The sequence below is a fragment of the Schistocerca gregaria genome, chromosome 8, assembly GCF_023897955.1.
Source record: "Schistocerca gregaria isolate iqSchGreg1 chromosome 8, iqSchGreg1.2, whole genome shotgun sequence".
NCBI lineage: Eukaryota > Metazoa > Arthropoda > Insecta > Orthoptera > Acrididae > Schistocerca > Schistocerca gregaria.
This window is the reverse complement of record NC_064927.1, coordinates 114277983-114305424: the sequence shown is the minus strand read 5'-3', so window position 1 is coordinate 114305424 and position 27442 is coordinate 114277983. Positions and strand designations below refer to the sequence as shown.

The 27442-nt window shown below is 45.1% G+C and overlaps 1 protein-coding gene across 2 annotated transcripts in view; it reads left to right on the top strand.

The window, feature by feature from the left end:
• Positions 1–27442, top strand: part of LOC126285294 (uncharacterized) — a 69241-nt gene that overhangs the window by 2365 nt on the left and 39434 nt on the right. Inside the window, exons 2-3 of one of the 2 annotated variants that reach the window (XM_049984582.1) lie at positions 10048–10140; positions 17017–17161. In XM_049984582.1, the coding sequence (XP_049840539.1) occupies positions 10048–10140; positions 17017–17161 (238 nt within the window). The remainder of the gene's footprint in view (positions 1–10047; positions 10141–17016; positions 17162–27442) is intronic. The other variant, XM_049984583.1, reaches the window with a different exon arrangement.

The following is a 27442-nucleotide window of genomic DNA, read 5'->3' as shown; positions in this document are numbered from 1 at the left end:
AAAACCTGATTCCTAAACCTCTGTCTTACCATTATATAATCTATCTGATACCTCCTAGTATCTCCAGGATGCTTCCATGTATACAACCTTCTTAATGATTTTTGAACCAAGTGGTAGCCATGATTAAGTTATGGTCTATGCAAAATTCTACCAGGCGGCTCCTTCTTTCATTTCTTAGCCCTAATCCATATTCACCTTCTACGTTTCCTTCTCTCCCTTTTCCTACTGTCGAATTCCAGTCACCCATGACTATTAAATTTTCGTCTTCCTTCATTACCTGAATAATTTCTTTTATCTCATCATACATTTCATCAATTTCTTCATCATCTGCAGAGCTAGTTGGCATATAAACTTGTACTACTGTAGTAGGCATGGGCTTCGTGTCTATCTTAGCCACTATAATACGTTCACTATGCTGTTTGGGGTAGCTTACCCGCACTCCTATTTTTATTCATTATTAAACCTACTCCTGCATTACCCCTATTTGATTTTGTATTTATGATCCTGTATTCGCCCCACCAGAAGTCTTGTTCCTCCTGCTACCGAACTTCACTAATTCCCACTATACCTAAATTAACCTATCCATTTCGCTTTTTAAATTTTCTAACCTACCTGCCCGATTAAGGGATCTGACATTCCACGCTCCGATCCGTAAAACGCCCGTGTTATTTCTCCTGATAACAACGTCCTCCTGAGTCGTCCCCGCCCGGAGATCCGAATGGGAGACTATTTTACCTCCGGAATATTTTACCCAAGAGGACGCCATCATCATTTAATCATACAGTAAAGCTGCATGCCCTCGGGAAATATTACGGCCGTAGTTTCCCCTTGCTTTCAGCCGTTCGCAGTACCAGCACAGCAAGGCCGTTTTGGTTATTGTCACAAGGCCAGATCAATCATCCAGACTGTTGCCCTTGCAACTACTGAAAAGGCTGCTGCCCCTCTTCAGGAACCACACGTTTGTCTGGCCTCTCAACAGATACCCCTCCGTTGTGGTTGCACCTACGGTACGGCTATCTGTATCACAGAGACACGCAAGCCTCCCCACCAACGGCAAGGTGCATGGTTCATGGCGGAAGTATCGCGTACAAAAGGCATAAAAGGGCACTGCACTAGCGGACTTATCATTTTTGTACTCAGGTGATTCATATGAAAAGGCCTCTGACTAGATTATAGTAGCACGACGGGAAATAACAGACTTTGAACGTGGAATCTTTGTTGGAGCATCACACATGGGGCATTCTAGTTCAGAACTTGTTAGGGAATTCAATATTTCGAAATCCACAGTGTAGTGAGAATACTAAATTTCAGGCGTTACCTCACACCACGGATAACAAAGTACCCGACGGCATTCACGTAACGACTGAGAGGTCGTATACTTGTCAGTGCTAACAGACAATCAACATTGCGTGAAATAACTGCAGAAATCAATGTGGGACTTACGACGAACGTGAAATTTGGCGTTAATGCGCTATGGCAACAGACGGTCGACGCCAGTGCCTTTGTTAGCAGCACGGCGTCGCCTGCAGCGCCTCTGCTATGCTCGTGTTCATTTCGTTGGACCCTAGACGACTGGAAAACTGTGGCTTGTTCAAATGAGTACCAGCTTCAGTTGGCAGAGGCTGATGGTAGGATTCGAGTGTGGCACAGGCCCCACGAAGTCATGGACACAAGCTGTCAGCAAGGCACTGTTCAAGCTTGTGGTGGCTGTGTTTACGGGGAATGGACTGGGTCCTCTACTCCAAATAAACCGATCGTTGACTGGAAATGGTTATCTTCGGCTACTTGGAGACCATCTACACTCATTCATAGACTTCATGTTCTCAAACAACGACGGAGTTTTTATAGATGATAATGCGCCATGCCACCAGGCGGCAATTGTTCGGGGCCGGTTTGAAGAACACTCTGGATAGCTTTAGCGGATGATCTGGCCATCCAGACCGCTAGACATGAATCCCATCCAATAGTTGTGCCACGAAATCGAGAGGTCTGTTCGTGCGCGTGCACAAAGTCCTGCTCCGGCCACACTTTCGCAGTTGTGGGCAGCTGTAGATGCAGCATGGCCCAATACTTCTACAAGGGACTTCCAGACACTTGTTAAGGCCATTCCGCGTCGTCTTGCTTCACTACATCCGGCAAAAGGAGGTGCGACAAGATATTAGGAGGTATCCAATTACTTCTGTCACCTCAGTGCGTATCATTCTCGTAAAGGACAAGAGACTCTTTGTTCACGACGAGTAACGGATGGTATCTACAGGGGAGCTGAAGTTATTTTCGTATTTAAAGATTTGTAGAATGACTTTTGACATCGTTTCTCACAAGCAACGTCTAATCAAAATAAGTGCTTATGGAGTATCGTGTCAAGGTTGAAATTTGATTCGTGATTTCTTTTCAGAAAGGTCAGAGGTCGTAGTAATTGAAGTTATCCAGTGAAATCCAAGTTATATATCCCAAGTAGCCGATACTTACATCTACATTTATACTCCGCAAGCCACCCAACGGTGTGCGGCGGAGGGCACTTTACGTGCCACTGTCATTACCTCCCTTTCCTGTTCCAGTCACGTATGGTTCGCAGGAAGAACGACTGCCGGGAAGCTTCTGTGCGCGCTCGAATCTCTCTAATTTTACATTCGTGATCTCCTCGGGAGGTATTAGTAGCGGGAAGCAATATATTCGATACCTCATCCAGAAACGCACCCTCTCGAAACCTGGACAGCAAGCTACACCGCGATGCAGAGCGCCTCTCTTGCAGAGTCTGCCACTTGAGTTCCCTAAACATTTCCGTACCGCTATCACGCTTACCAAATAACCCTGTGACGAAACACGCCGCTCTTATTTGTATGTTCTCTATCTCCTCTGTCAACACGACCTGGTACGGATCCCACACTGATGAGCAGTACTTAAGTATAGGTCGAACGAGTGTTTTGTAAGCCACCTCCTTTGGTGATGGACCACATTTTCTAATGACTCTCGCAATGAATCTCAACCTGGCACCCGCCTTACCAACAATTAATTTTATATGATCATTCAACTTCAAATCGTTCCGCACGCATACTCCCAGATATTTGACAGAAGTAACTGTTACCAGTGTTTGTTCCGCTATCATATAATCATACAATAAAGGATCCTTCTTTCTATGTATTCACAGTACATTACATTTGTCTATGTTAAGGATCAGTTGCCACTCCCTGCACCAAGTGCCTAACCGCTGCAGATATTCCTACATTTTGGTGCAATTTTCTAATGCTGTAACTTCTCTGTATACTACAGCATCATCCGCGAAAAGCCGCACGGAACTTCCGACACGAGGTCATTTATATATAATTTGAAAAGCAATGGTCGCACAACACTCCCCTGTGGCACGCCAGAGGTTACTTTAACGTCTGTAGACGTCTCTCCATTGATAACAACATGCTGTGTTCTGTTTGCTAAAAACTCTTCAATCCAGCCTCACAGCTGGTCTGATATTCCGTAGGCTCTTACTTTGTTTGTCAGGCGACAGTGCGGAACTGAATCGAACGCCTTCCGGAAGTAAAGGAAAATGGCATCTACCTGGGAGCCTGTATCTAATATTTTCTGGGTCTCATGAACAAATAAAGCCCTCTGCTGTTCTCTATATTCATCATTTAGGAAACTATTTCAGCAGATCTCTTATATCAATTGCAGAAAATCTAAAGGAATTACAAAATAGTTTAGAGAAGCCAGGTGCTCATTTTCTCCACGTGTAAAAGGGATATTAGAAGTAAAGCTAGATCGAAAAAAAACGCCACTGACAGTTTAAAGCAAGCTATACGTGATACAGTAGTTGTGCAGAATTGAAAAAGTTAGCTTCCAGTAGGTCCGGATGGAGAGAAACAATCCAGCGATTGACGATGAAGAAAAAATAAGATTACCCATGAGCTATTCGAAAGTGCAAGTGTAGAAAAATGGTACGAAAGCTGTGCAACAAACTCTGTGCCAAACATACATGGGTGGATCGAGAGTAATCATTTATACGCAGATCTACTTCATTTAGATGTGCACTCTGCGGACTGCTGTTAGGTGCGAGATACCTAATATCTAGAGGTACCTTCGAATAAGAAAAATACTATTTGCCTTCTCACTGCTTTTACAAGACCATTATCTGTGTCGACAAATATTAAAATATTATAAGCAACTTTGGAACTAGCACCAATCCTAAATTTTCGTCTGCTTGAAATGAGACCTTGTGATTTACATTCTATTGACCAAGAACGAAGAGACCAATGGCGACCATATTTTAGTACAACGTGGTCTGTGATATTCTTGTATATCCTAAAATTAGAGTCTTGTCTGGTATGTGTGCAGACAGGTTTTGTGAAGTTCACTATAAAATATTTCTCTGACATTGGGAACTCAAGGAAGCTATGTTAGAACTTGCATATTGTTAAATGTTAGACCAACTGTTCATATATAGATATCAAATGTGCGTTAGTTAATGATAGTGTTAAATCACGTTAACGTACTACACTTCACAGAGTAGTAAGCGTTCATTAAGTACTTGTTGATGTATATAAGAGAAGCTTTTATACTCTCACTGATTTTATACAGAACGTTATTTATGTATTTATGCAGTGTGCGCTACACAAACAAGCGGCATGGAATGAACGAAGATTCCATTGATGGCGCATCCTAGATCAGCCTTCTTCTCACTTTGTGACAGCTTTCGGTAATTACGTTTAAGTGGTCGCTGTTGGCGTAAACGAAGCAGGGATGAGTCAGAAGTCAGGCAGCTGCTGGTAGGAGGGAAGCAGGATGTGCGCGCGGTTGTGGGGGAAATCGCACGTCGCCATCTCTGGCTCCTGCAGACGTCAACAACGCATCTGCCGCCTCCACAACACCGCTCTAAGAAGTCAGTACAGCGGCGCTACACCTCTAATGGGTCATAATACTGACTTCAAACAATAATAAATGCTATTATCGATCAGTTGTATTGGAAAAGTAGGAGATAACTGGAATACTAAGATTGTGCCTTGATTTTTAAGCACAAAGTAATCGCTGACCACGTACCCGCCGGCTTTTATCCGCAAAGTCAAAATTACTGGAGATATTCGTGGATAAATACGTGTCTGCGCAGACCTCTAGTTGTATCCCACCAAATATTAACTGTTCTTTTGTTCTGGTTAGGGAAGGAGATTTGGAAGAATGACTGCCTGAACGCCTCTGAATTTTGTACTCGCAATCTCTAGGGGACAGATGGGTAGGGGCCTGAACGATATTCGGAATTTGAAGGCTATATCAATGCTATAACGAATGCTATAAACATGTGTGGAACTCACAGGTTGTGTGGTGGCTATTTTGATTAATAACGCGTTTCTGTTTATAAATTATTATCAGATTGTCCGCCCCGATAGCTGAATGGCCGCCGGCATTGTAGCTCAGCGTGTTCGGTCAGAGAAGAGCTAGCCCTCTGTAATAAAATAACTGAGTAAAGGAAATAACGATCAACTTGAACGGATGTCCTGTGACGTCCGCCCAGACCAAACGCAACGAACGATACCGAACAAAATGAAAAAAAAAATGAAAAAAAAAGAAATGGTCAGCGTAACGGACTGCCGTCCTCAGGGGCTAGGATTCGATTCCCGACTGGACATGTCCGAACGAACAGATACCATCTTAGTATATATATATATATATATATATATATATATATATATATATATAAAAAATTAAAGCTCACCGGCCACTTGACCATCTTCTTCTTTTGTGCGAATGCACAAGCAGTGCCCGAACTCGTACGGTAATCGGCAACGCGTCGCTACTAATGAGTATAAAGGGCGGGGGCACTACAAAAGAAGTGCGGGACAATACGTTGAGAATGTGGGTTTCGCGGGAGGCGTGCCAGAGATAAATCCCTGCAGTCGCACTATCCTCTGTGTCCTCGGAAGCTCAAATGGATAGAGCGTCTGCCATGTAAGCAGGAGATCCCGCGTTCGAGTCCCGGTCGGGGCACACATTTTCATCTGTCCCCGCTGACGTATGTCAACGCCTGCAAGGAGCTAAGGCTGTTCATTTCATTGTAATTTCATTCTAACGAGCTGCATGGTCACCGATGGTATCTGTTCTTTCGGACATGTGTCAGTATATATTTCATTTAGTATTGCGGTGCGGCATTTTTCGGTCGGCACAGCTCTCTTCAGTTCAGCACAATCGTTCAGCACCATTCGTTTTTCGTTCGTGATATGAAGACTGTTCACAGGTTCAGTGGATGTTCACACAAAAAGAGACTCTCTAGTGATCTATCTCCACAAGAAGAGACGAAAGAGAATTCTCAATATCTATTAGGCAGTCGCATAACCGACGGGTAACGCATAGTTGCCATGAAACGAAATTACAATACCATGCAGAAAGAATTTAAAGATTTAGCTGACAGTGAAAAAGCAAAATATTACGACGATGGCAGACGGTCTTCATTGTTCAATACACCAAAAAACACTTTGTGTTAATTTTGCAGCCATGCAACATTTAAAATAATTGGTGGCAAAAATAGCAGAATTTATCAAGTCACATGAATTATCCAAGGTCATTTGCATGTATTTTCGATGGAACTGAACAGAAAGTATGGAGACTTCATGTATTACTGCAAAGTAATTTGGCTAATTTATGAAGGAAAAAGGAGTGGAATGGATTGCAGACCTCGCATTCTAAGTGGACCCGAGCGGACACTGCCCACAGTAACGCACTGCAAGGCGAAAAAAACTTCTTTCTGAGTATAACGAAAAACCAATCCAAAGTTGCACAATTTACTTTTTTATTCTCTCGATTACTAGTATCGGGCCGAAATTAGTTATTAGAAAAGTAAAATTTGCTACTTTGGACTGGTTTTTCGTTGTACTGATTAACAGAAGTTGCTGACCCACAGCTACTATCGCATGCTTGAAGTTCGTAAACTTCTTTCTGACTGTTCTGTGTGTTCCTCACATCTGGCAATTCCTATGGTAGGTCCACCGTTTTCTGCTTTGCGCTTAAAGAAAGTGTGTATCCTGTTAATTATGTCTATCGCCTGCTTATGGAGAGTTTGTCGCTTACCTTCACGATCAGTCACGACAGATCGCAACAAGCCAAATAAAAATTCACCGAATAAATACCACAAATGCATTCAACGCTCGCACTGGCTAAGGCGCTCACAGCAGAGCGCTGAGAAAACTACTGAACGTTCATTGGCTGTCGGTGCATGACGTCACGTCAGATGCGCAGAAGAAGCCTAAACTCGACCTTCGTCGTTCATGGCTCTTACTATAGCCTACCAATGTGCTAGTACTGCCTGGCGTGTGTGCAACCCTGGTCGTCTCCCATGGAGGTTGGGAATATGGAGGAGGAGACCAAACTGCGAGGTCATCGGATTGGGGAAGGATGGACAAGGGCCGTGCCCTTTCGAAGGAACCATCCCTTGCCTGGAGCGATTTAGGGACACCATGGAAAACCTACATCAGGATCGCCGGACGAGGGATAGAACTGTCGTCCTCCCGAATGCCAGTCCAATGTACTAACTACTCGGCCACCTCACGCGGTTCGCCTACCATGCCTGAAGGGTAGTCTCTGGGACAAGAGGTTTGAAACTCAGAATAGAAGAAACCCTCTCCCATCCCCTAACCCCTCTCCCCAAATAGGGGGAGCATCCTCGTCTTCAGCAGCAACTGCGGTGGGCAGATGAGATTCCCTCCACGATGACCTCTGCACTGTCTATTTTGGGATTCAACTACCTACGGTCTGGTTGCCACATGGCTTCGGCGCTGATGCTCAGATGTGGTTCTGAGCTCATCTTCCCTCCTGCAGGGTTGACGAGTTGTCACTGCGAACGATCTGTAGTCTCCAGAACTGAGTAGTACACCACATCACAGCTGGAACTGCTCCACGTGTTTTCGGCAGATATCCCCTTCTGCAGTCCTCATTACATACGCTGTGTTTCCCAATCCGCAGATCACAGTATCTGGGTACCGTTTATTCCATGATACATCTCTGAATGAGATATTCTGCATCAATGTCAAAACGCCTTTTCTTACATTTACATTCTCTGGCGATTGTTCCTTTATGTCTACGAGGTTCAGTGAGAGACAGCGGAGGTTTCATGTTTCTGCCCTAAGGAATCTCAGTGGCCAGGAGACGATAGGAACCAACGGATGACTGTAATCACGGATGACTGGGTGCCAATATCAGCCTGACCTTCCTATAAAATTTCTCCATGACAATCAGGAGCGTGGCTGAACGACTGCTTGAAACGGGTTAAATTATGCCATTGACTTCTAGACTATCGAATTCCTGCTTGACCCTATCACGCAGTGCTTAAGCGACGGGTCTGGAATTATAAAGCTTGACAAACAAGTTAGGGCTTCGTTGCATGTATATGGCAGCCTTTGACGCTTCCCGAAGTGACACAGAAAACTTGTCTGTACTTTTTTCAGAGTTGTGATTATTCCAAATCCTGGTCCGTCAGCTGTAGTTGGATGACTAAATTATGGACCATTTACCCTAGTTGTTAACAAATTTGAAGTCCCATGATAATGGCAGCATTCAGAGACACAGTCACCGGCAGCATTGCTTTCACTACCTTGTACTTATCCAAGGCGTTTAGTGTACAGCGGTCATTTATTCGAACTGCTTGAGGCTGTAACTTGTCAATGTACCCTGAAATTTGTTTTGACTGAGGTGAGCCAATAAAGTCATGCATATTCCTATTGATAATGGAATTACAAGAAGCTGTATCTAATTCTAATTGCACATTGCTTCCATTAAGTTCGATATCCACCACAACAGCTTCAGTACCAACTGACACTACTTTGCAAATTGTTTTCGAATTCGTCCTCAGAATTCTCAATATCCCCCTTCAGTACAGAGTACTGAATGTTCCTCTGATGTTCTTGATGGCTGGTTCTACTTGAGCTCCTCCTCCAACAATGAAAGTATACTACAGATTTGAAACAACAAGATCTTATAGGATGGGTAATGAGACAGTAAGCACAAGATTTCACACAGTTTTATCGATCCTGATTCGCGTTCCCAACGAATTTCGACGTGCCAGCCGCTTTGGGATGGTTTTGCAGTTCTGCCTACAATCGATACAGGAAAATTGCGGGGTTTTGAAATTATATATCGAACATGTCGGCTCTTCCCTGAGAGCCTTTCTGTTCGTTTCACCTGCTGAAACTCGTGTTAAACAGCGTCAGGGACATGTACTATGAGCATATACCCTATGCAATATCCGCTAAACCATAAACATCTACTTCGACATTACACAGGGTGGTCAGAAACGGTGTAAGAAGCATGTAGTGGTGTTGCAGGGTAGGTTTTGCTGTGAAATAACTGTTAAGAACAAAATCCGATACGTTGCTCTGTTTTCGAGTTAATTAGCTCTGAAGTTAGCCAATCAGACCGTTGTACACGCAAATTCAAGGGGACTGCCAGAGATGGCTTCAAGAGAAGTATCCTTCATTTGGTTTCTTAAACCGCCCAAGAGAGCGATACAAAAATTGGACATGGGACGGCAGTAAGAATCGGACGCAAGCCGAAGGCTGAGCAGGCTCGTTCGCTGTCATCTAACGTAATGAGAACAACTGACACTAATTGTATCTGACAGGCCGCCTGAATTTGCACGCGCAACGGCTTGAGAGGCTAAATTCGATGCTAATTAACTCGGAAACTGAGCAAAGTATCGGATTTTTTTCTCAGAACAAGCTACCCTGCAATACTCTTACAAGCGTTTCAGTCTGTTCCCGACCACCGACTATAACAAAAAGGTTCTTGGTGGGACTTCACCTGTTGATCTATGTGCCTTAAAGTGTTGCTCCATCTGGACGCTGTAACTTGTCCATTATTCCTTCTTCTGACACTATTTCGAATTTTTTGTGAGGTATTGGGAGTACTTTGAGGTTGACGGTGCGCTGTCTTTGGTGAGTCCTCCCTTTTAACGACTGAGCCCGCAGGTATGTGCGAATTGAAGTAAGCCTAGTTGTGTCAAGGTATTTAAGATGTGCTGGCGTATGTTGCAGTATTTTAGACGCCTGTAGTAACTCAGTTTCTTTGCCTTTCCAGCCGCCGAGTTCTCCGTGTGCAAAAGGAACGCTGGCAACATGGAGAAATGTGTCCAGGCAGCGCTGCAAGATGTTGCCAACCATCTCTCGGCAGGTACCGTATCTGCTCATATATCTGGGTTTGTGTACACTGGAGGACATCTTCAGATCTGAGTTAGGCACACCACTCATGTGAGGCCTGTTGGGGAAGAGTGGGGCAGGCCTTCGAACCAAACTCACGCGCAACTTCAACTGTAACAAGTCTCTTTCTTGCCCTCCACCTGTTTCATTCAGCTACTTCATTAAGACACACCTCGCGTACGTTTGCTTCTACACAATGTTTGCCGGCTGAACTTGAGGAACAAACCGAAAAACCTACAAAGTCGGACACCAAAGGCGACGTCTTGCTGTCCCAGCCGTTCTTCTCTGTATCTCGTCATGTTGACCATTTTGCTGTAGTTGATACAGTTCATTCCGCTAGTAACACTTTGCGATACGGATGTTCTAGGCGCGCCTCTTTATCTTCCCCAGCATTTCTCCTTCTGATATACTTTTTAAACAGCTATTGTGTCGAGTTAAGAGTCCAATTACTTTTTCTCTATATAATTTCAATCAATATCCTTTTCTCTCTGATTTTTTTAGTATTTGCTAATTGCAGTTTCTCTATGTTTAAGATGTTTTTTTATCTTTTTCTTATCCATTACTAATTACTTTTTATGTTTCCGTTTCACTTAGGTCAACCCTTCACAGTCATAGATTACAATATTACAAATAAATGTCCTAATAAATTCATTTCTTTCTCCTGTGTTAAGGTGATTGTTTGTCAACAAGTAACTTATTTCTGAATACTTGCTTGATCGTTAGAAGTCTTCCTTTGATATTTATTACACTTCTGTGGTCACCTGGTATTTTACTTCTCAAGAAACAAAAATCATTTACACGTAAGAGTGTTATAGTTCCTATCTTAATGTTTTTATTACTTATCTGTTCGATTTAATTATCACCATTATTTTAGCATTGTTTGCGTTTATTTTCAGTTTGTGACTGTCAAAAACAATGATCGCTAAAAATGGAATTGTTTCTCTTCATGAAATTCAGGCCATCTGAACAGTTTCTATACTCACCAGTTTACCCACTTTTTTCATCGTCAGTCTTCTGACAAACTATGTGGTTTCAAACATCTATGATGTATACATGCAGACTGAAGCGACGAATGAAAATTTTTACATAGGCTAGAATTCGAACCCGGGTCTCATGCTCAACAGGCAGTCTTCTGAATTCCCCTCCTCTGCCATTCTCTTTATTTCAGTTTAGGTTTTACACCTGAAGTCCTCAACTACGTTTTAGGTACATTCCAATCTCTATTTTCCCTGTACGGCTAGCACCAGCATGGTGGAAATTATTCTCTGGCATCATAACGTATGCTGTATCATTCTGTCCCATCTCTTCATCAGCATTTCATAGTCGTTTCCTCGTCGATTCTCCGGATAATCTCCTCATTTATTATTATATTAGTCAACATAATTTTCAGCATGCTTGTGACCAGCGGATCTGAAATGCTGTTTTCCTCATTCTTCCAGTTTAACCACAGCCAATGAATCACATCCAGACAATGCTGTACTTTTGACGTACACTCTCAGGAGTTTCTGTTTGATATTGGTAGACTTCTTTTTTTGAAGAGGAATACTATATTTGCGTATCCTGGCCTACTTCGTGTATTCTCGTCCGCCATGCGTTACTTTGCTCACAAGGTAGCAGATAGCTTTAGCTAGCTGTCATTTCGTATATTACGTGGTCCATAATTCTGATGTTAAGTTTGGCACTAATCCCATCTGCTCATAATTTCTTTCGCCATTTTATTCTCGATTCACTCCTTCTGCACATAAACTGTTTGTTGTCTTCGACAGGTCTGGAAACGCTTCCTAACTACACTCCTGGAAATGGAAAAAAGAACACATTGACACCGGTGTGTCAGACCCACCATACTTGCTCCGGACACTGCGAGAGGGCTGTACAAGCAATGATCACACGCACGGCACAGCGGACACACCAGGAACCGCGGTGTTGGCCGTCGAATGGCGCTAGCTGCGCAGCAATTGTGCACCGCCGCCGTCAGTGTCAGCCAGTTTGCCGTGGCATACGGAGCTCCATCGCAGTCTTTAACACTGGTAGCATGCCGCGAAAGTGTGGACGTGAACCGTATGTGCAGTTGACGGACTTTGAGATAGGGCGTATAGTGGGCATGCGGGAGGCCGGGTGGACGTACCGCCGAATTTCTCAACACGTGGGGCGTGAGGTTTCCACAGTACATCGATGTTGTCGCCAGTGGTCAGCGGAAGGTGCACGTGCCCGTCGACCTGGGACCGGACCGCAGCGACGCACGGATGCACGCCAAGACCGTAGGATCCTACGCAGTGCCGTAGGGGACCGCGCCGCCACTTCCCAGCAAATTAGGGACACTGTTGCTCCTGGGGTATCGGCGAGGACCATTCGCAACCGTCTCCATGAAGCTGGCCTACGGTCCCGCACACCGTTAGGCCGTCTTCCGCTCACGCCCCAACATCGTGCAGCCCGCCTCCAGTGGTGTCGCGACAGGCGTGAATGGAGGGACGAATGGAGACGTGTCGTCTTCAGCGATGAGAGTCGCTTCTGCCTTGGTGCCAATGATGGTCGTATGCGTGTTTGGCGCCGTGCAGGTGAGCGCCACAATCAGGACTGCATACGACCGAGGCACACAGGGCCAACACCCAGCATCATGGTGTGGGGAGCGATCTCCTACACTGGCCGTACACCTCTGGTGATCGTCGAGGGGACACTGAATAGTGCACGGTACATCCAAACCGTCATCGAACCCATCGTTCTACCATTCCTAGACCGGCAAGGGAACTTGTTGTTCCAACAGGACAATGCACGTCCGCATGTATTCCGTGCCACCCAACGTGCTCTAGAAGGTGTAAGTCAACTACTCTGGCCAGCAAGATCTCTGGATCTGTCCCCCATTGAGCATGTTTGTGACTGGATGAAGCATCGTCTCACGCGGTCTGCACGTCCAGCACGAACGCTGGTCCAACTGAGGCGCCAGGTGGAAATGGCATGGCAAGCCGTTCCACAGGACTACATCCAGCATCTCTACGATCGTCTCCATGGGAGAATAGCAGCCTGCATTGGTGCGAAAGGTGGATATACACTGTACTAGTGCCGACATTGTGCATGCTCTGTTGCCTGTGTCTATGTGCCTGTGGTTCTGTCAGTGTGATCATGTGATGTATCTGACCCCAGGAATGTGTCAATAAAGTTTCCCCTTCCTGGGACAATGAATTCACGGTGTTCTTATTTCAATTTCCAGGAGTGTATCACTGACTATTGATGACATCAGTGAAATTTATCATTGAATCCTTTCATCCCAGACTTAAAGCCCATTCATGAAGGTTTCTTCTGTGTAACCCATTGCTTACTAGTTGAGAAGCGTAGTTGTCCTATGCATTTTTTTAAACCGAACACCAGTCTTGGTTCTCCATTTTCATTTTACACTTTGTACATGTTTTATATCATCCTTCTTCCCTTACGCTTTGTTTCTCTGAGAATTTCAATCATGTGGAAGCCAATAAGGTAGGAGACGAGGTACTGGCAGAAGTAAAACTGTGAGGACGGGCCGTGAGTCGTGCTTGGGTAGGTCAGTGGGCAGCCAGCGCGGTAGCTCAGCGTGTTCGGTCAGAGGGTTAGCTGCCCTCTGTAATAAAAAAAAAAAAATGAGTAAATCGATCAACAACGAACTTAAAATGGATGTCTTAAGACGTCCGCCCCGAGCAGATAGAACGAACAAAAGCGAACAAAATGAGATTTTAAAAAAAGTCGGTAGAGCGCCTGCCCGCGAAAGGCAAAGATCCCGAGTTCGAGTCTCGGTCCGGCACACAGTTTTAATCTGCCAGGAAGTTTCGACTTATTTGCTCTTTGTTCTTTTGTAACGTTTCTTCACAACACTTGGAGAAAGCTATAAGCTAAGTAAACTTCTTTTTACTGCTTTTATGTGCTCGCTAATCATTGCTGCTTCGGTCCGTCCCTATGAGAGCTGTGCTACCACTCTTAGCCCACTTGTCCTTAACGCTATGTACGAGGTAGTACACAACAGATATGTCAGCCTTTTACTTAGAAAAAGAGGTCTTAACAGTCGTACGCACAGACAGACAGACAGACAGACAAGAAGACAGATGGACAGCAAATTGATCAGGTAACAGGTTCGTTTTTACCGACAGAGGAATGAAAATCTAAAAGAAACGAGGTCATCCAGTGTGTAGCGAAGGGTTCGTGCGACGATGCTGTGCGAGTTTTATGCGAGCACAAGTGTGCTGAACGCCGTCCGTGACAGCAAATACTGCATGCCATTTCATTCTGTTGGTCCCTGCCTCCTGGGGTAAGTTAATCACGATGTAGGTGCCAATTAGTTGACTGTAGAGCTTCACAATAGATTGGAGGATCCTGCTGCAATAGAGCACAGTCCTCGAGAGGCTTTCGAAATACGTACATGATACTGGCCCAAAACAAGACAAACACAGCTGCGTGCTGGATACGTGTGACTGCATGTCTGAGATGTGTGTTGGTAGCCGGTCACCTGTGGAACTGCGTGTTTGGGATGTGCATTTCAGCCAGTTGCCTCCACATTCATCTATGACGATCATGTATCAGACAGACCCTTCACTCTTGCATGGAGATGTCCACGTGCCATTGTCCCTGGCCTAATTCGAGCTCCTCGTGGACCACGGTGCTGTGAGGTTGTTTCTTTGTTTGCTGCCTGCTACCTAGAGGCCAAGTTTATAGTGTGGAGATGCTTGCGTATGCCTGGAGTGGTACAGCCTTCTCAGTCACCTATTCCATTGTCCTGTGTGCAGCTATGATCTATACGACAGACCTCGACAGCTGGTGATGTTGGCCGCTGCCGACCACTGCGAGGCAGGTCTTGAGTTGTTTTGTGTCTCCAGATAGCAGTTGTAGGTTCGAGTGACTCACTGCACAGACAGCCCTCCCTGCCATACGATGGCGGTGGAGGCGCGGTCGGCGTGTGGCCCATGGAGGTATGCCGCAAGTTGAACAGCGGACCTAAGGCGCGTCGTCCTGACCGCAGTGAGAGAGATGACTCACTCTGCCCGACTGCACCGTACGTAATCACTCCCTGTCATCTGATGTGTATTCTGCAAGAAGGTCTCCAATAAGAAAATCACGAACTGTGCGAGTCACGAGGATTGCGTAAACCGTTTATTGAGCATATTTTAAATTCGGCTCCAAAATGTCGAATACACTACTGTGACGAAGGTCATGGTATAGCGATATCTACGTATTCACAGCGCTTTCGTATCGCGTACAGAAGGATAAAAGAGCTGTGTGTTGGCGCGGCTGTCATTTGTACTCAGGTGAGTCATGTCAAAAGGTTCTCGGCGTGATTACAGCCGCGCGACGGAAATTAAGAGACTTTGCACACGGAATGTTAGTTGAAACCAGACGCAAGGGACATTCCATTTCGTAAATCGTTAGGTAATTCGATATTCCGAGGTCCGCGGCGACAATATCAAATTTCAGGCATATCATCTCATCACAGATAACGCAGTGGCCGATGGCCTTCACTTAATGACCGCGAGCGGAGTTGTCAGTGCTGAAAGACACTACGTGAAATAACATCAGAAATCAGTGTGGGACGTACGTGGAACGAATCTGCTGGGACAGTGCGGCGAAATTTAGTGTTAATGGGCCATAGCAGACGACCAGCGCTAATGACAACATGACTTCGCTCCAGCGCCTCACCTGGGGTCGTGACCATGTCGGCTGGACGCTATACGACTGGAAAATCGTGGCGTCGTTAGATGGGTCCATATTTTGGTTGGTAAGAGCTGATGGTAGAGTTCAAGTGTGGCGGAGGCCCCATGAAGCCATGGGCGCGAGTTGTCAACTAGACACTGTGAAAGCTGGTGGTGGTTCCATAAGGATGTGGCCTGTGCTTACATGGAATGGACTGGCTCCTTTGGAAATTCGGCTACTTCAATTCTTACAGACGACAGTGCACCATGTCACCGGGCCACAATTGTTCATGATTGGTTTGAAGAACATTCTGGACAACAGGAGCGAATGATTTGGCCAGGCAGATCGCGCTATGAAACCCATCGAACATTTATGGGACGTAATCGAGAGGTCAGTTCGTGCACAAAATTCTGCAACGACAACACTTTCGAAATTGCGGACTACTATAGAGCCAGCATGGATAAATATTTCTGCAGTGGACATCTAACGACTTGTCACTGCTACGTCCGGTTGTCGTACTATGTCGGGCAGAGGAGGACAGACACGATATTCGGAGGTATCCCATGACTTTGCCAGCAGGAGTGGCCGAGCGGTTCTAGGCACTACAGTCTGGAACCGCGAGACCGCTACGGTCGCAGGTTCGAATCCTGCCTCGGGCATGGATGTGTGTGATGTCCTTAGGTTAGTTAGGTTTAAGTAGTTCTAAGTTCTAGGGGACTGATGACCTCAGGAGTTAAGTCCCATAGTGCTCAGAGCCATTTGAACCATTTAAACCCATGACTTTTGTAACATCAGTGTACTTCAAGAGCAGTTTCTCTGGAAGACGATCGTCTGTCCTGGTAAAGGTAAAATTTTGAAAGATAGGAATGTAGAAACTAGAAGAAATGAATGTCTAAAAATTTTGTTTCACCTCTTGTAGCTTTTCTTGAAAAAAAAAAAAAGTGGCACTTGAGTTGCTTTCGAAACGCTTCATTTCTATACCTCACAGCAGGAATGTTCTGTTAAAATTTATTATTTTTTAGTTATATGCTTTTTTTATTATTTCATCGTATAAAATTTTACACATTTGGTTTTAATGAGAGTATGAACGTTATTGAAGATTATGGTGGATTGTCGTTTTCAAATTGTCGGCATTTCAATTATGAAGAGACATTTGCTAGAATCAAATATATTTATGGATGACGAATCATAACTTTGTGGACAGGGACCCAGTCGCTGGGCGTCGCTCCCCTCGACCCCCTGCGGGTCCCGCAGATCAACATCCACCATGTCGTCAAGTACATCCTCAAGATCAGGTTCAGGAACGTGCGCCTCACAGGACTCGCCAATGGCGACGTCAGCAACGTCACGTGAGTACAGCTGGGAGCTTAGTGGCACGAATACAAAGGGTATACAGCCTAGCACAAGCGTTAAGGTGTCCCGAAATACTTTCATTGCGGAAAATAGTAATACGGTTCATCCTTTTAACAATCGCATGAGAACCAAAATGACGGACACTGAGATAAGTGTGAATTTTAAATATTTTCCTGGCAAGCTAAGCATTCGTAGTAGTATCGGTCTTCGAGTCGGTCGCCATTCACTTTGCTTCACAATATAACGATTACGCACCTCACAGTCATCCATAGGTGAACCCAAGCGAACGACGATCAGCTGCAAGTCCGTAAGTACTTTGAATATTGAGATAAGTAGTTGTGGAACAGAAAATCAACAAGCACAGCCAAAAGTGGAAATTCTTATGCAGTTAACCTACCATATTTATGGGAACCAATATATTTTCCACAGGATCTACCTGATTTAGCAGCCTTTAGGTTTCGACTACCTGGTCCTTCTTCGTGACAAGTAAATAAAAACACCTACAGCCGTCCTTATGATTTTATTTTATTTTGTCGCTACCAATTTCAACGCTTCAGTGCGTCATCTTCAGGCTGTTTTTGATGCGATACAGGTTGATATGATCCCCCGTGCATACTGTATACGCAGTTGATGGCTGGAGTGCTGATACGTAAGTTTTCAGGTTATCTGCGTATCCAATAACGCTGGCAACAGATGTGTTATGCATGGGGATCATATCAACCTGTATCGCATCAAAAACAACCTGAAGATGAAACTTCCTGGCAGATTAAAACTGTGTGCCCGACCGCAGGCTGTGGCTAAGCCATGTCTCCGCTATATCCTTTCTTGCAGGAGTGCTAGTTCTGCAAGGTTCGCAGGAGAGCTTCTGTAAAGTTTGGAATGTAGGAGACGAGATACTGGCAGAAGTAAAGCTGTGAGTACGGGCGTGAGTCGTGCTTCGGTAGCTCAGATGGTAAGAGCACTTGCTCGCGAAAGGCAAAGGTCCCGAGTTCGAGTCTCGGTCGGGCACACAGTTTTAATCTGCCAGGAAGTTTCATATCAGCGCACACTCCGCTGCAGAGTGAAAATCTCATTCTGGAAACATCCCCCAGGCTGTGGCTAAGCCATGTCTCCGCTATATCCTTTCTTTCAGGAGTGCTAGTTCTGCAAGGTTCGCAGGAGAGCTTCTGTAAAGTTTGGAAGGTAGGAGACGAGATACTGGCAGAAGTAAAGCTGTGAGTACGGGCGTGAGTCGTGCTTCGGTAGCTCAGATGGTAGAGCACTTGCCCGCGACAGGCAAAGGTCCCGAGTTCGAGTCTCGGTCGGGCACACAGTTTTAATCTGCCAGGAAGTTTCATATCAGCGCACACTCCGCTGCAGAGTGAAAATCTCATTCTGGAACCTGAAGATGACTCACTGAAGCGTTGAAACTGGTAGCGATAAAATAAAATCATAAGGACGGCTGTAGTTTTTATTTACTTGGCACGATAGCAAACGGCCGTCGTCCCAGAGACCTCCTGCTAAAAGGATGGACATGCAAAAGCTTGATCCTTCTTCATCCAACTTTGAATCTGTGCAGAGGTGGACCAGTGCACAGCGCTGCATCAGTGCAGCAGGGCATAAAGGAACTTTCCTTTCGAATTTTGAAATCTTTTCTTTGTAAGAGACTCATGCAAGTTCCTAATGTACTTGTTTCATATTCCCGTCAGCACGATTTCTCTGATCGTACCCGACGTATGTAGAGCCTTTTTCTTCTTGAAAAGGGAAAATTATTTGAAGGTATGTGAAAACACAACAATGAAATTAAATTTTTATTGAAATAAACTGCATTTTACAGAATGATATGCTTATAAAAATGTTTTTTTTTTCTAATGGAAAGTGACAAGCTAAGTAAATAGAACACGTAATAATTACACATCGACTTTTTTCTAGACTCCTAAAACAACAGCGAGTGGATGCAGATGGCAAAGGGGTTGTGTCTTCAAGTTATACTACTTTCTATGTACTTCTTTTATAGATGTGTCGAAAATGTATCATGTAATGCGCTCATCTTCTTCACTCTATCCTTAAAGTCTCGGTTATGCACGTTCCGTGTTTCGGGGTAACTCTCTACGGCTTCAATAAAATGTTCTGTATACTGCTTCATCCAATTCCGTTTCTCCTCCATTTCTGAAATTTGTTTGCATATAATACGTAAGATGGTTGCATAAAATTCAGTCACCACATTAAGTAAAATGTCAAATATGAGTGTTATGCAGCGACATACTTACTATAACTTGCGCTTCCTACTTGCAGGAAATAGAAATAAATCCTAAAAGCTGCAAGTTACTTGCAGATACTTCTTGCGTGGTGTTCACACTGGAAGCGGAAAACGTGCAGCAATTCACTTCCGCAATAAATTGCTACGGTCGCAAGTCGACTTGGCGATATGTTTACACTCGCAAATCGCGCGGCAAGATCCTCCACGCAAGTAAATTGCTGCAATAACTTGCTAATATAAACCGAGCATAAGGCATGTTGTCACATTTCGCGCGGCTCCTCCCGTCGGGCATGAGTGTGTGTCTTGTCCTTAGCGTAAATTAGTCTAAGTTGGATAACGTAGTGTGTAAGCTTAGGGACCGATGACCTCAGCAGGTTGGTCCCATAAGATCTTGCCACAAATTTCCAATTTCCAATGTGCTGTGGATGACAGTCTCAGTTGGTAGGAGTATGTTTATGGATTTTTCGGGAATGTGTCGTATGATCTTACAGAGGTCGCTCATGAGCATGCTTCGAAGGATGTTTTCGCTAATAACTGCTCTGTGTGTTGCTATTCTGCATGCAGTATGTATGAAGCATGAGCACTATGTCGTGTCGCTGAAGAAATGCATGCATTCTAGCACATTTTCATGAATCCCGCAATGTTATTGGGATTAAAGAAGGTAACAAATGATTGTTTTACCTCTAAAATTTTCCGCTTTGTTCCACATAGGTGAAGATGCACAGGCGTTACAGTCAATCAGTAGAATACTTCCACTCCATTCTGCTGCTGCTCTAGCGCCTGATGGCAAACAGCCCCTTTAACACCCCTTAGATTCTGCATGTCTGCAAGCAAGCACTGTACCAGCAGAGGAGTGCCACTCAGCTGAGCGGGTGACGAAATCTCTGTAGTGAGGGTGTTGCCCATACCCCACATCCATTATGACATAGTCTGTAAGGTTACTGGTGAATGCAGCTATGCTGAGTGGTTTCCCTGATTCTCTCCATTGAATCCATTTATTCGTATCGCGATAACCCCTTCTTCACCATACAGCACGTGCATAGAACATAATGTGTCCAGCAACAGCAAAATTATTTTTGGTGTGATCTGTTTGGAGAATAAAATGTATGTCTCATAGCTCTCAGGCAGTATGTCAATCTGACCTGTGGGCAATTTGAAATCACCTAAGTTTTCAACGATGAAATGTGCACCACGTGTACTTAAATTGTGGAAAAATTCACCTATGTGTTGTGGCACTTGTTAGTTCAAGTTGCATATGTGCTGCATCGCATAACTTTTCCGTTAGACAACTGTGGTGTTTATTTGGAATTTCCACTTTTCTGTCTAATGACAGCCCACAAATTTGACAGAACAGCTTTCTTGCATACAGCACCATTCTCCTGTGATTCAGTCATGGGAATGTTGGTACAATGAATGTAATCAAAACGCCATGCAGTTTGTTCGGGCTAAGAGAGTAGTCATCTTGCAGAATTTTCCATGATGTATGATTCGAAACAACAGGGACTCATGTCATAAGGCATGCAACTTGACACAAATCTGCATAGGGTATGTGCCTGTCTGAGAAGGTTCGTGGGAGGCAGTAGGATTGCTCTCACAGCACCCCACAGCAGCGAAGAGGCACTCGTAATCTGTGTACACTGCAAAGAGCCAACGCTCCTGGTAGTGGAAATTCTTCAACTTTAAAAACTTGTTTCCCTCAGAGAAGGTTTAGACATGTGCCAGTTCCTGACCAGAGCAATCTATTATATGCTTTGTTAAATGCTAGCTTGAAGTAAACGAGTTGAGGCATCTAGCACGAAAATGCTGTGCACAATGTGAAAACTGATGCCATCAGAGATATAAAATTGAAAACCATTTCGCATGTTTTCAGATTTGCTCCATGTTTCGTACAGTCTTTTTCTCAAGCCGGTATGAGCAAGTGAAGCAGAAATAGTTTTCAATATTTTGTACATTAATACAGGCCTTGTTAGCAGATATATTCTTAGGAAGCTTGATATAACTGGACCACAATTTAATGGATCAAGGGCATGCAAGTGTACCTGCAAGTGAAATCGATGATAGTGGCTTACCCACCCATTTCCTGCATTTTAAAAAAATGGCCTAATGTGACACTCAAGTCAAGTAACAACCCATTTGAGTCACCCTGCAATATCATGCAACCCCCACCCCCAACCCAAACTATATATTTCTCCTCCACACCATTACTGCCTTCTTCATTTGGGGGCATGTTAGCTCACAGCACAGTACAGCACTGGGAAACTGCCGATCATAGACGAGCTTGCGGATCTCTCTTTCCAGAATGAGTAGATAAATGTCAAGAAAAAAGACTGGTCTGTGTAGCCTGCAGTACATTTACATATGTGAGCATATATGTTCTGCTCCTCAAAGGCACCTACAACCACAGACTACTTTAAAGCTGATATGTGATTCACCTGGTGCTGTCCTTAACCAATCGGACGTGCAAGGGAGCTGCTGCTAACTGTCTGGTGACTGAAACTAGCCGTTGGAGGTCCCAGACGAGGTGACGTTGCCATTGACGACTCCAGACGCGGGGAGAACAGCGTTGATGACACCAAGTGTGGGGAGTGAAGCGTTGATGGGCCTGGACACAGGGAGCATGTGGTTGACAGCCCCGGGCGAGCTGACGGCCCTAGATGTGACACCGACAGTCCGAAGCTGTTCGATGGAGCAGGTGCGTCACTGACAGGACGAAGTGTTGGATTCTCACAAAATGCCTGTGAAAGAAACAACCTCAATAAGAACCTTGTGTGTATATAACAACTTAGAAGGCAAGAGTCATACGCAAGCGTCAATGATAACAATAATTCCTGGTACTTATGTAGACATTCATCTGCATCTGCATCATTAAATATGGTGAACTGTCTCTTAGCACCATATTCATATCATCTTCTTCCGTCACAATGTCACTATGAAATCACTGTAGAATAAAAATGTATCTGACTAATGGGTTGGACCGATCCCTAAGAACTCCTGTGGGAAAATGATATCATGACCTGGACTGGGTCATTCTACTCTATTGCCACTAACGTGACATCGACACATTCTCCCATGGCTTCACTGTTGCCTATAGCATCTAGGAACAAGAACATGTCATAGCAATACATGCACGTATGGACAGTTATTATTGTTGAAGAAGATGAATTACTGCTTCTACAAACATATATGCTTGTCTATGATACATACACATGTTTTACACTTTACAGACGAGCAAAAACAAATGCGGTCTCAATATGGCAGTCCTACTAGATATGCCACTGATAAACAGTATCTGTGGCACAGCCCACTTTTCACCCTACATAAACAGACCAAGTATCTGTCCACCGCAATCTCAAGTATAAACACACATATGTGATGTGGGCCAAGCCAGGTTGGGCGGTGCACTCAACGACGTAAACGTGCTGTTAGATACAACGGACAGGACAAAGATAGTTGGTTTGCAGATGAAGAAATTCAGTTCATTGAATGATCGTGTGAACTTTCGCGTATTGTATCATTTGGGAGGAAAGAGCGCACGATTGATACCATTTCAAAAGATGTATTTGGGAGATATATGAAACTTTATCTCTCATACTACACACAAAAAAAAGTTTTGCATCACCCCGGTTCCCAGAACTCCAGAAGATAGACGTTGACAGTGGATATTTATTCACAGGCACAGTCCCTCTGACTGTTCAGAGATGTCACTAAACGCGCCCAAAAACGTAAACGACCATGTATGAGCAGGGGATCTGACGGCGGATCAGTTCCAGTCATACCACCAGGAAGGAGGTACACGGCTCGTGTTGTCTGTAGTTCAACCATGCCTAGATGGTCAATACCGCAGTTCGATCGCATACGCATTGTTACTTTATGCCAGGAAGGGCTCTCAACAAGGGAAGTTCAAAAAATAGAGCTGAGTACTATGGGACTTAACTTCTGAGGTCATCAGTCCCCTAGAACTCAGAACTACTTTAACCTCACTAACCTGACGACATCACACACACCCATGCTCGAGGCAGAATTCGAACCTGCGACCGTAGCGGTCGCGCGGTTCCAGACTGTAGCGCCTAGAGCCGCTTGGCCACGCCGGCCGGCCAAGGGAAGTGTCCAGGTGTCTTCCGAGTGAACCAAAGCGATGTTGTTCGGACATGGAGGAAATACAGAGAGAAACTATCGACAGATGGGCCCAACAACATGCCGAATGGACCGCTCAGGATTGGCATCACGTCCTCTTCACCGATGAGTGTCGCATATGCCTTCAACCAGACACTCGTTGGAGTCGTGTTTTGAGGCAACCCGGTCAGGCTGAACGCCTTAGACGCCTTGTCCAGTGAGTGCAGCAAGATGGAGGTTCCCTACTGTTTGGGGGAGGGGGGATGGAATTATGTGGTACTGACATACGCCGCTGGTGGTCATGGAAGGCGCCATAACAGCTATACGACACGTGAATGCTATCCTCCGTCCGATAGTGCAACCATATCGGCAGCATATTGGCGAGGCATTCGTCTTCATGGACGACAATTCGCGTCCCCATCGTGCACATCTTGTGAATGACTTCCTTCAAGATAAAGACATCGCTCGACTAGAGTGGCTAGCATGTTCTCCAGAAATGAACCCTATCGAACATGCCTTGGATAGATTGAAAAGGCCTGTTTATGGACGACGTGACCCACCAACCACTCAGAGATCTACGCCGAATCGCTATTGAGGAGTGGGGCAATGTGGACCAACAGTGTCTTGATGAACTTGTGGATAGTATGCCACTACGAATATAGGCATGCATCAATGCAAGAGGACGTGCTACTGGGTATTATAGGTACCGGTGTGTATAGCAATCTGGATCACCACCTCTGAAGGTTTTGGTGTGGTGGTACAACATGCAATGTGTGGTTTTGATGAGCAATAAAAAGGGCGGAAAAGTTGTTTATGTTGATCTCTTTACCGATTTTCTGTACAAGTTCCGGAACTCTCGGAACCGAGGTGATGCAAAATAACTTTGATGTGTGTAGATCCAGAGTATAGAGAACATTTGTGGCTATGAATACATACATTCTTAAACCTGTTGATGGATGAATGATGTTGAATAAAGATATATGATTTGTTTTTTGATAAGAATCATTTGCTGGTCAGCCAGCTTAAAAGTAATGACACTGTATCTGAAGTGCACATAAAAACATTTTTTCTTTTTCCTGCTGCGTAGCTCTGCTTCATTTGTAGGCATACGGATATTTGTGTAATTCCAGGTTCTGAATAGAAATTTTCTTGTAAATTTATTGCATGCAGTACATCTTCCCACTATCTATGATGTAAACGACATTGTCTCTGTGATAGAGACTCCAAAGTGACATCGGCATATCTCTGTAACCCAATCATGGATTGTCCCAGCATACTGAAAGAAAATTATGAGTTTTGTATAGAACTCGTCGCCACGGCTATGGAGGCCGAGTTGTCACTGTTGTTACGGTAGGCCGAGTTTGTGAGTACATGAAACGGCTTCTGATGCAGTACACCGCTAAGACGATTTCTCCCTGCCACTATTACACAGCTATACCCTAGTGTTAGATAACAGAATAGGACAACAAAGGCTCTACAATAAACCAACAAATTAGAAGCAAAATCACACAAATGAGTTAAAAAGTTTTACTTATCTTTCTCACTTGTCGAATAATGAAGTCTGAAACACTGCATGTATTATAACACGAAAAAGGCCAGCAGTGGCTACGTGAAAATAACCGTAGGTAAACTTCACGGTACATAGCAAATGCAGTTTACAACAACAACTGTCTGTTCACTAAATAACTTTCCCTGTCTAAGTCAGCCCTGGACGACGATCTACAGCCAAGTGGCCGAGAGGTGCTCTTCCATCTTCCGAGTAAGTTTCTGTCCGATGTCGTCCGGATATACGCGGATTGTACTCGACCGAGACGAAGTCGATATCTTCATCCTCAGCGCCGCCCGTTGCGCTATTGGTACTCGCGCAAATGGCTACTCTACGGGACTGGCACCAGATCGCATCTTTGCGGCTGTGGTGCTTTTGCCCTGGCTGTGTCTTCTTCGGACGACACAGCAATGAGTTAATCATAATACAGTCTGGCACATCTAAAGCTTCTGAATGGTCTCGGAGAATGTCATTACTACTTGTCCAGTATTTATGAATGCAGTGAAAGTAACATCCTTAAACACAAAACATCCACATTTGTCGTAGAAACCTTGAGTGTCTGCGATGATGTCTGCACTCTGAGGTTTATTCACGGAATGTCCCGGACGTATCATATCACTTGTTCATTAATACAACTGATCACACAATCCCAGTTAGAAGGGAATAATTGACTACACGGTCATGTAGCAATAATATGTATGCAGAAGTTTATTTATGGACTTTTTCTGATGATTAGAATTCTACACATATATCCACCGACCTATGTTTTATTTTCCTGTTTTTCTTTGAGCAATGTATCATAATGATGAGCACTAATTTCCTAAACTGTTGCTCCCTCATAGCAGAAAGGACGAAACCTCGCATACAAGTCATACAATATACTATGTACATTATTATCCCATTTAGCTGTAAGATAAGATGTCTGTTTGAACGTGATCGATAGAACTGAATATTCATACAGTACCCATGAAAGGAAAATTAATGGTAGTTCAACGCTGGAATTCAGTACCCTGAACATTTTCGGATATCCTCGATCTGCTACAGTAATTTGAGGCATTTTACATACTAATTTTCCAGCACAATGTTTGTATTCTTTTCAGGATTAGGATCTACCTGAATACACTCATGGAAATGGAAAAAAGAACACATTGACACCGGTGTGTCAGACCCACCATACTTGCTCCGGACACTGCGAGAGGGCTGTACAAGCAATGATCACACGCACGGCACAGCGGACACACCAGGAACCGCGGTGTTGGCCGTCGAATGGCGCTAGCTGCGCAGCATTTGTGCACCACCGCCGTCAGTGTCAGCCAGTTTGCCGTGGCATACGGAGCTCCATCGCAGTCTTTAACACTGGTAGCATGCCGCGACAGCGTGGACGTGAACCGTATGTGCAGCTGACGGACTTTGAGCGAGGGCGTATAGTGGGCATGCGGGAGGCCGGGTGGACGTGCCGGCGATTTGCTCAACACGTGGGGCGTGAGGTCTCCACAGTACATCGATGTTGTCGCCAGTGGTCGGCGAAAGGTGCACGTGCCCGTCGACCTGGGACCGGACCGCAGCGACGCACGGATGCACGCCAAGACCGTAGGATCCTACGCAGTGCCGTAGGGGACCGCACCGCCACTTCCCAGCAAATTAGGGACACTGTTGCTCCTGGGGTATCGGCGAGGACCATTAGCAACCGTCTCCATGAAGCTGGGCTACGGTCGTGCACACCGTTAGGCCGTCTTCCGCTCACGCCCCAACATAGTGCAGCCCACCTCCAGTGGTGTCGCGACAGGCGTGAATGGAGGGACGAATGGAGACGTGTCGTCTTCAGCGATGAGAGTCGCTTCTGCATTGGTGCCAATGATGGTCGTATGCGTGTTTGGCGCCGTGCAGGTGAGCGCCACAATCAGGACTGCATACGACCGAGGCACACAGGGCCAACACCCGGCATAATGGTGTGGGGAGCGATCTCCTACACTGGCCGTACACCTCTGGTGATCGTCGAGGGGACACGGTACATCCAAACCGTCATCGAACCCATCGCTCTACCATTCCTAGACCGGCAAGGGAACTTGCTGTTCCAACAGGACAATGCACGTCCGCATGTATCCCGTGCCACCCAACGTGCTCTAGAAGGTGTAAGTCAACTACCCTGGCCAGCAAGATCTCCGGATCTGTCCCCCATTGAGCATGTTTGGGACTGGATGAAGCGTCGTCTCACGCGGTCTGCACGTCCAGCACGAACGCTGGTCCAACTGAGGCGCCAGGTGGAAATGGCATGGCAAGCCGTTCCACAGGACTACATCCAGCATCTCTACGATCGTCTCCATGGGAGAATAGCAGCCTGCATTGCTGCGAAATGTGGATATACACTGTACTAGTGCC